Genomic DNA, 10,653 nt, shown 5'->3' on the forward strand with positions numbered 1-10,653 from the left:
AAGAGACATAACATGATAATCATAAATATTACGACATGTTTCCGATGTGCTAGAACATTCGGCAATGGCTATTTTTAAAACATTTCAAAAATATTTTGTGAAAGTGCGACGTTGATACGGTGACTTCATAATGTTCATGTCGATGAATATTAATTCAAACATGTACGTTATAAAACTTAATACATTTATAAAAAAAAAACAGCTGGTGCGTTTAAATGCTTAGAAAGCGCAGAAAACCGGGTCAAAAATTCAGAATCATACGTATTTTAAGTTGCAAACAGTGCACTGGTTCGGCCTGTAGGGCCTCATTAGTGCTGTTGGATGGCTACCCTAGCCAATGCGGCCCAACTCTCCTCACAAGCTGCACTGACAAGACCTTATAGGTCGAAACAATGTCCACTGTCTGCAGCTTATCATCTATTACAGTGGTCAGTAACCGCCGGTCCCCGGACCGGTGCTGGTTCGCGAAAAGTTCGTTACCGGCCCGTATGCTATTTCAGGTTAAGTGCTATAGAACATTTTGCCCATGTATCCCAGGGATTATTTACTAATTTAGGCGTTTTCATTGCTAAATATTTGCATTTTGGGGGCCGATTCGCGACAAAATTTCAGTTTCAAAAACGGTCCACAGGGCAAAAAGGTTGCCGACCCTTAATCTATTGGCTTGATGCTTTTTTTAGTTTTAGTTTTGGAGATATCGTGCTGTCAGGCGACACGACCAAACAATTGCGATTCAAATTACACTAGAAAAAAATTCGTACGGTTTTAAGCCAAACATTTCTTTACTGCGAGCAGTAAAGTGAAGACATACATGGATTCCACGCACAATTGATTTTCAAGCTTTTCCGGAGAAGCGCTCTACAACTCCACGGTCGAGTGCATGTGGACCAAATAGCAAATATTTACACCAAAATCGTTGCAAAACAAGTGGTAACCCGGAGCGTTTAAATTTTCATTTTCAGCATCCTAATTTGATGCAATGCAAAATTGGAATTCGTTGTATTTGACTTTACAAGGATCCGTAAAACACTAATACTATGACTTGAACAGCCAATGTCTGTCACCAGCTGCACTGATAAGACTGCATGGGTCGAAACAGTGCGCACTGTCTGTACCTAACTTACCATTGTAATGCTTTATATTGCTTGTTCACTATATACTACATTTTACCAATAAATGCCCACTTAAGTTACAAAAATCAGAAAATCTTGCAAAAAAATGTTAAACAAAACGACGCTTTTCAACCGATTTGATGTATTTACAAAATATATTCATTATTTGCCATATAAAAGAGAACACCGTTTACCCAACAAAACCTGAGTACCCAAACGATACTATTCAAGAAGCTAGTAGCTTTAAAAGTTGCACAAAATACGATTTTAGGCGCACAAAGTCATGCCTTACCACAGGCGCCGCCGAAGCTTCAGACATTGTTTGACCCGTAGGATGAACTTTGACCCGACGAACAAACACAACGTTCCAAGCAGGAAAGCAACAATTGTAACTAGTGATGCACCGAAGTTTCGGTTGGCCGAAACATTTCGGCCGAATCCGCTGTTTTCCAATGTTTCGGTTTCGGCCCGAACTTTTTTTTGAAATTCGGCCGAAACCGAACTTGTTTATTGCATTGAATTTAGGCCTTAAATTTCTTTTTCGCGCATACGGAACATCAGGAACTAACTATTTGTTGTATCTATAAAATACGAGCCACGTTGTCTGCAAAATATTAGATGTTTACTAAAGCTTATACATTGTGAAAGTGATTTTAGTTTGTCAAAATTGAGTTTACTCGCATCAACAACGGAAGGTTTAGTTGAAAACATCGATAAGAAAGGGGATTTTAGGTTCGGCCTGATTCGGCCGAAATTATTCGGCCTCGTGGCCGAATATTCGGTTTCGGCCCGAACCTTTTTAGTCGGGTTCGGTGCATCACTAATTGTAACCTAATCCCTTAAATTAAATTTACAATGATATGCAATCTTTTTATTCTGAGATCGTGTGTGCGGTGGCTTATATTAGTGTTTTTTGAATAGTGTTTAAACCTTCACAAAATTCTGTCGTGCAATTTGTCTACAAAGACTAAGCAAAAAATTGAACCTTTAGCAACTTAAATGAAACTAAATCTATCAGTAATAAATATATTCAATACATTCATTGCAGCAATGACTTTAACCCTATAGTATTCAGTCTAACGGACAATTTACACCTTTTCTGCGTTTATAAAGGCCTACTGAAACATTTTTGCATAAAAGCCTGTACCTTATCTTGCGCCCCTGCTTGGGTGCTTCATGACAACGGGTTTTAAACCCAGCCCTGGGTAAAAACCCATGGTCAAAGTCAATACAAAAGCGTCTAGGGCAGACTTTTTGGGTAGAAGGTAATTTCCATGCTAGTTTTGTGAGGGTATTTACGTCGTTATGGTTGATTGCTCAAGTTCATCCAGTGTTTTCCTAGACAAGCACCATGAAAAAGATTTGATCGAAACCAAAACTACCTAAAAACTTGCATGCAGATTACTTATCACAGATGGTACAAAAAGGTTGCACAATGGTCTGCAATAGGATGTATTCACTGCATGCAAGGTCTTTGTAGCTTTTTTTAATGATCAAATTCTCGATTTTGTTTCCTAGTTTCTAACAGCATTACAAAGAGTCACCATGGGACTATTGAATTATCTAATAGGTAAATATAGCGTCACAATCTATTGTATGACGTCATAAGTTGATGTAGCAACAATGACGTAATAACCATCTGTATTTGGACGTCATAAACATAATATATGGTATGAGGTGGCAACAAAGACGTAACAACTATCTATATTATGACGTCATAAACAGAAACTATGTTATGACGTTAAAACAATGACGCAACAACTACCTATATTATGACGTCACCAGTTGGCGTTACGAGTTTGAATCCCTTATTCACCTAATGTGTAACTGACATTCAAAACATTTCAAACTTTTTGTGCACAAATTAAACCTATTTAAAGTGAATTAATCTCCACTTGCTTTACAAACAAACGGTAACTCTTTTTTTAACTGCACAAGCCAGTCTTTAACTTCAAGCACAACCACCTCAGCTGTGAGCTGAAACGCCGAAGCAAAACAAACACTGAGCTGCTGATGGACCAGTAGCTGACTCCCAATGTGTGCAGAGCACTAAATACCGCGACGCACCGTGAAGAAAAACAACTACTCGACAACAATGGGCGAAGCGGTGTAGTAAAGACCAGTCGTATCGGGTTACGAGTTACATCACTCGCATCGGCTAGAGATATTTTAGGTTTTTCAATAGTTTTCCTAAATTTTGATCCCAGCGGAAGGGTATGAATGGGTAACCAGCGAACCTTTAGATCCATTGCCAAAATATTGACTTGAACTATACACATTTGAAGAGATTAGGACCAAATTACGTGAAACGTTAAGAGAACAGGTCCCGCGTATCCGGTTTGATTTGCCGAGTCATGCTCGTCATACGACTACCGCGATTGGAACGCTGTAAAATTGTTGATTCACGGTGTCTTGTCACATTTAAAAATCCAACACAAAAATCGGTTTAAAAACTTGCATTTGAAATTAAGGTTAGTATACTAAGGTATTTAATTTGGCTTTTTTATAAATTTATACCCATGTTTTGTAAAAGACGGAACGGATGGCGTTTTCATTAATCGCATATAGTGTAAAAACATCAAGCTAACATATGATAAAAAAGCTGTAGGCAGTGTTTCGGTCTATAAGGTCCCATAAGTGCAGCTGGTGGCGGGACAAAGGCCGTACTGGCTAGTGTGGCCATTAATTCAATCAGTTTTAAAATTATATGGCGAAAGTCTTTGAAGGGCAAGATTTATGATATTTGCTGTATAGTTTTGATAGACATGTTTGAACATATTTTATCTTGTATTTATTTTCTACTTGGCATTTTTGACCAACCTTAAATTGAGCGTTTTTGAAACATAAACGAAGCACAATTTTACTGTTGTTTTAACTTTATTTTATTGATTAAAGTTTTTTGTCGGAAAGTGAAAGTAAAAAATGGCGGTTATGAGGAAAAGATAGCATTTAATGCAGATTTTTGTATGCATTCATAGTGTTTCTAAGGCAGAACATACCCAGAACACAGAACCATCAATCAAATAACACGACATTTGACTTAATAAAAAAATTTTTGTATCCTTGCTGCTTTACGTAACCGTTTAGCAATGGCAATGTGCTAACGTGACATGCAAATAAAATTTTAATTGATTTGAATTTACATTATAATAGCCGTTATATATTTTTAAATAGAGAAATCTATAAAAGCATAAATTATCAGACATTTTTCAATTACGCTTTTAACGTCATGAACGCTTTTACCACACAATAACTGACATATTTATTTGCGTTGACTCGACATTATCAGATAAATTTAGACAGCAAAGCTAAACAAAATTTCCAGATGTGCGATTGAAATTACAGTCTGACCTTCTGCAGTAGACATAAATTTTTAATGTCTTGTCAAGATAAAACGGCAACAAAAGGTGTAGTTATTGCCTCGACGAATGGACAAGCGTTAGCCGTGTCAAATTGGCGTTTACTGGCCGATTATAATGAATAATTAATTATATTTTGTCCTTATTTAGGATAAGCCGCAGGAAATATATATCAACCGTTTTCTTGGGTTACGCAATGTGTTGCAATTTGTCTTAAAATAATTGTAGTTTTTGTAACATAAATCAGATGCAATTCGTAATATGTAACACGGCTTGACAGAAGGTCAGACAGTTTAAGTCTTTAAAAACATGACTTGAACCTAAAGCTAGAAAACAAAAAGACTAAAAGTATGCCCGAAAATTATATTAGCCAATGTACAATTATCATACAAATGTGGCCGAGTATAAAACGTGGCCCGGATCAAGCCCGTTTCTTTAAACTGAACTCGAATCCTTACCCAAATCGGAACCCAAATCCGAATCCGAATCCGAATCCAGACCCAACTTAGCCCCAAAAAACAATTCGTTTTTATGTTATAAATACAAAACTAGAAAAATCACGCTTTATTTGCGTCTCTTGCTGTTTGTACACTGTTTTAACATAAATACAACTTTTCAAAATAATAATATTTTTCATCTAAATATTTTTAATAAAAGTAAACAGGAACCATATAGTTTTATTTTAAGTTGAAACAAGTCTTTCTTTTTCAAATCAAAAATGCATCGATATAAAACCTAAAACAAGCATGCAAATAGAATCATTATTTGGAGACGCTAATATCTACGGATCTGTTCAAAAGTTGAATGATGAAAATAATGGCCCAAGCATGTCGCTTTTTAGGTTTATTTGGGCCGTTATTTTAATCATTGAATATGTATTGTAACTGCTATATTTTATCCAATGTCATTTTGTTCAACAAAAGAAACACAAGGCGCCAACAATGTGCCACAGAGACGTTTAAAAAAACTAAACCATTTTCATCTTTAACCCAGGTTCATTCCGTTCTCTTTAGACATAATCAAAACCACAATCCAAATTCACTCAATCACTCGGCCACGTGTAAACAATCTTTTCACTGGAACATACGAAGCGGTATCGATTTTTAATGAGAAATATGTCAATGAAATCATCCCGAAATCGCATTCTTTTGAAACCTTGTGCTAATATTTGTCATTCTATCGGCGTCCACATGGCCATGTTTGCGCAGTCGCCATTGATGACACAGAATTGCTCTTTTTGCTGTCATTAACCTTATTAGATCAATAGTCATGATAAAAACATAATCGTTTGTCGGGGGGCGGTTTAGGGACAGAACTCATCCAAAGTTGTGTAAAAAGGTGCAAAACATTGGGATTAAAGACCTAATGCATGGATGAGTCGAGTTAAGTTCAGTTTATTTTGCTCGATGGACGAACAAATAGCAAAACAATCATACTAAACAATCACCAAGCCAGAAATAGCTGCCCAACTTTGAAACGTTATGGAGCGCAAACAGCAGAGGGCGCAACTGGTAGGTCATGGCTAAACGCGCTTTAAAAATAAAAATGCTACACCGTATTAGAAGGCGTAATGTGGCGGGAACTAAGGAGTGAGTTTGTCGCAATTTGAGTAAAACACCTTTAGGGGGTTGTCTTTAATAGAAGCATTCGACGGGGCCTAGAATCTAACCACCGGTGTTAAGAAAGGCTTCGACAGAAAAAAAGTCACCAAAAGAAACCCTGTCGGATAGTTTCAAGCGCTCATGTATAACTAAACCAGAAACCCGGGAAAACAATTCTCATACAGTTTTGTTGCAATTTGTTCTGTTGTTGTGTTGTGCATTTACTGAACTTACATAATCCGACGGAACACTTCAATCTGAGACACAATGAAAAATTTAGGGCTTCTGTCCACTGTAGAAATTTGTTGAGTTACATCACGCCCATCAGCACCGCACATCGTAGCAGAGCACATTCATTTACTTTTGCCATTAGTTTGCCTAACAGCAACGGACCTTTTAGAATGTAGGTTCTTATCATACAGTGCATAAAAACGCTGGGCATTTGAGCTGACTCGCAAAGTTGACACAAAATATAACGCTTAAAATCGCCCTCGACCACAATGACAAGGAAATTCTTCTCATGTAAGCACTCAGAATTAAAAAGTTTGCTACAAAACGATGGATGGCGCAAGAACATCAAATAACGTTTAAAAGCAAAATTGGGTGAAAATGCTAATAGTTAGGGCTATTAGGGTGGGGTGAGGTTGTAGAAAAAGTGCAATTTACCAACTTATAAACCTGGTTTCCAGCCCTATCCAAGACTAACTTATGCTAGTACCTCAACCACATATAGCACATGTGTCTCTTGACGCTTTAATGCAGGGGTGGGCAAACTGCGGCCCTTCATTAAAGGTTGTACGCTTGCATTTCAAAAGTACTGGCAAACGAGTCTAATTATTACACATTTATGAGCTGATTAATGCGCCTGATGCTAATTTTCGGCGACCTGGCAAAATGTGGATTAAATCAAATACGAATTATACTTGTAGTTAAGCATATTCGGTAAGAAACAAAGCAAAATCACTTAGTGTTATATACATGTGCGGCCCGCGAATCAATTTTGACATTTATAATTGGCCCTACAGTAACAAAGGTTGCCCACCTCTGCTATAAAGTGTTTGGCAACAGGCGATAAAGCGACACGCTCCAAGCGACATGGTATAGTTTAAATTTTGAAAAAATATCTAAAATTTTACTCGTAAACAATAATGACTCGGCAAAATTTCATTCTAGAAGAAATGCCTTGAAAATTGTTTTTCCCTTACGTCACGCCACGTGATATTGAGGGACAGCTGTGCAGGTGTTGCGCCATTGTTGCGTCACATTGGGGGCAATTGTTGCGTAACATTTATCAATTTTCACCCCAGGAAACACATTTTTCCAAAACATGTGGTTACTAAACCACTTAATTTCCTGAAATAGACCTTATTGAAAATAGAAGTTTTGACGCGCTTAAAATACTTAATAATATATTTGGTTTACCAATGCCTGACAATATTGCTAAACCAAAATAAAAGTGATCATTTCAATTGAAAAAACCACCACACAAACGCTATATATCTCTGCAACATAGTATCTATATGCGGAGACAAGTTAAGCTTTCACCAACCAAAAAAAACATGAAAAAATAACCTATATTTTCGCAATGGGTACATTACTGTTATGTGGCTGTTTGAGTTTTTCTCTGGTAATTTTCTGCTCATAATTTCAACACATATCGGCTGTCAACACCTTATATGTCTGACGGGAATATCGGTGGCTTTGGTAAAGCATTTTTTTAAAAACAAATAGTTAATTTAAAGGTACGAAAAACAAAAATTCTTACCTTAAAAGTGTAAAATGGTGAGTCCGTTATTTTGCAAACTTCGTCAGGGTTGAGATCCTCATCGCTGATATCAACTAGAAAAAGATGTATGTATTGTATTAACATAACTTATAGGTAGCTCATTCAGCAGATATTGTCATAGTAAGCTAGTGCGCTTTGTCACCAATGGCACATTACAAACTTTTAGAAACTTATTTGTATATATCGGGGGTCACTAAACTGTTTTTACTGCGGGCCGGCTAAGTTTAACAATGATTCGCATGGGCCCTAGCATTGTCTTTCCAAACTTAGCCTGCGAGGCGATTTTTATAGGGGCGCCAAGAAATGTTCTTTCTAAAATCCTATTTAAAATCTGGTGATGCGTCTGTTAAACTACCTAGTTCCTCTCATCTTACGAACAATGCTTGTATATTACGTCACTAGTAACATAAGAAGGCAATTGTTTGCACACAATTAACACTTGTGGTCTTGTGTGTGACGTAACAAACTGGATTTGAATCGATCCTGGTGTTGTAAAAAAGGAGTAGTTTAATTTTTGAATGTTATAAACTTATCAATACGATTTGGCAAAACAAAAAAATGTGGTCGCGGGCCCAATGAAATGACCTGGGAACCGTAGTTTGGTGACCCCTGGTATATATAATTACAAATATAGTATTACCTGAAACCCATGTGCTTTTAAATCGATTTTTGAAGAACAGTTTTCGCTTCGAAGACGGTGACTGAAGAGATTGTGATCGTTTGGAAAAAGTCGGTGTCCCAGATACGGGGCTGTTTTGCTGCCCGGAGGAACGTCGTGACGTCATTACGTCTTTTACAGTCTGAACAAGTTGAAGCATTTTTTTATTTTAAACAAAAACATGTATTATGTGTATAAAACCTGACAAATCTGGACTACGTGGCCATGTAGGCTATTGTAATAGACAGAGTTTAAGTGAGTACAAAAATATAAAGCGAGTACCAATCTGCGTTTTTCACCCTTAATAAATATTATTTGCTTTGCATTCGAGTGTAAGCGAGTATTCAAAAAACAAGTCACTAATCGAGTAGGCAGATTATTTTGAATTTTTCGTAGCGAGTAGCTACCGTATTGATAAATGAGTAGTGAGTATTTGGACGAGTAGTGCAGTCCAGTACAAAGGACATTACGACACTTTTCGACACGTAAGGAGTATCTATCTGCAGTAACAAAACGAGTAGCAAACAATTCCGGCATATACTAGCTGCGTTAATATAGTTTTACTGGGTAGCGAGTACATTTATTGTCGCCCGAGTAAAGAAAAACGAGTAGATAGTAATCACTAAAAAGAGTGCCTTGAAGCGTAAATGAACGAGTATTAAGTAGTAACGATTATATACTAGAACAGAAAAAACAAGACAATAATAAGCAATTATAAAACGACTTTAGGCGTACAAAAATACTGACGTCAAGGCTTATACTTCACGCAATAATTAAATTACGAAAAAATAAAAATGCAACAGGTTACACTTGGGTAACTAAAAACTTTATCAAAAAAGTTAATTTGAAAACAAAAACAGACCTGAAAAAGTCTTTGGGAGCCACTAGATCTTCTTAAAGTTTCATTTCCCTTGTTGATGAAAACGCTTGACTCTTTTTCGTTGTCATTCGCAAACGACTGACTTTTTATTCCTAATTCCAGGCTGTTTTTCCACCGACCCTTAGACATTTTTGTTTGCCTACCTCAACCCTGCTAGCCTAAATCAGCAAGATAAACGAGATTATCTGATTTTGTTCGATTTTTGTTTGTCCACACAGATTGAAGATAATCTGATCTTTTTATTGTACGCGGCTATATATAAAAGCCCGATCTGTCTACCTATGTAATGGATGACAATCTATAAAATCACTACAAAATTGCACTGCTTTGAACAATACGGTATAGTATATGTTGACTTTTTGTTCTTAAAACCACTTATTTTTACAAACACGCTTTATAGAGTCATTTTGTCAACATTGCCAAGTGTGCTTATTTCAAAAAGCATTTAGTACACATTAATTAGAATGCTGCATGCACACGACATGTAAAGAATAACATGAATAAAATACAGCGCAACAATTACAAATGTTTTTAGCCGATGCATTGAAATATCATTTGACTATGTCAACAAAGCTAATCGCACAAAACCAAAACGTGTCACATTGTATCATTTATTTTGTAATTTATGCAGCTTGGATTACACAGTGATATAAAGTTGTACATAAACGTGACAACCTACACATTGTATTGCAAACGCACTTGTAAGCAACCGGCCGACGGTAATAAAACGTGCTGCTATGAAAAGAGTCAGTCTTTTTACACATAAGTTTTGTTGACTTAAGTCTTGAAAAGCAAACATGCCTGTTTTAAGTATGTACAGTAGGCAACCATTGTTCATTAAAACGTGCCTCCCGGGTATTTTGTAACGTTTGCTGCAAAACCTGATTGATTCTGTACGGCGTTTTGTACAAAATAAGTCTTTTTAGGTTTTGATTATTATCGGTCAAAAGGTTTTCAGTGCTAAAATGTGTTTAAGCTATAAACTACCAAATGTTACCTAATCCTACCACAAATCGCCTGATAAGTTCTTAAAAGAACTTGAAATCACTGTAAATGTTTACCAATGATACAATATTCAAATGATGTAGTCACTGTGGGTTCAATACTGAACTGAGCTGGACTAAAAACAAGTCAGCTACGGACAACACGCAAAACCCAAACTGTTCTACAGATCAGATCAAAATACAGCCTAGGTAATAACCTTGCCTCTACAAAGACCAAGCCAGGCGACCAAAATTATATTCAGAAGCGTCTGGA

General features: G+C 36.7%; 1 protein-coding gene across 1 annotated transcript in view; it reads right to left on the reverse strand.

The window, feature by feature from the left end:
- The window catches only part of LOC145218510 (transient receptor potential cation channel subfamily A member 1-like), a 50,144-nt gene extending 40,594 nt beyond the window's left edge, over positions 1-9,550 (reverse strand). The window contains exons 1-3 of the mRNA XM_080085925.1: positions 9,379-9,550; positions 8,499-8,658; positions 7,838-7,911 (exon numbers count right to left, since the gene is read on the reverse strand). Of these exons, the coding sequence (XP_079942051.1) occupies positions 7,838-7,911; positions 8,499-8,658; positions 9,379-9,525 (381 nt within the window). The 5' untranslated portion in view covers positions 9,526-9,550. The remainder of the gene's footprint in view (positions 1-7,837; positions 7,912-8,498; positions 8,659-9,378) is intronic.
- Between the last annotated feature and the right edge of the window lie 1,103 nt (positions 9,551-10,653).

The sequence above is a fragment of the Phallusia mammillata genome, chromosome 3 (genome assembly GCF_965637545.1).
Source record: "Phallusia mammillata chromosome 3, kaPhaMamm4.hap1.1, whole genome shotgun sequence".
Classification (NCBI taxonomy): Eukaryota; Metazoa; Chordata; class Ascidiacea; order Phlebobranchia; family Ascidiidae; genus Phallusia; species Phallusia mammillata.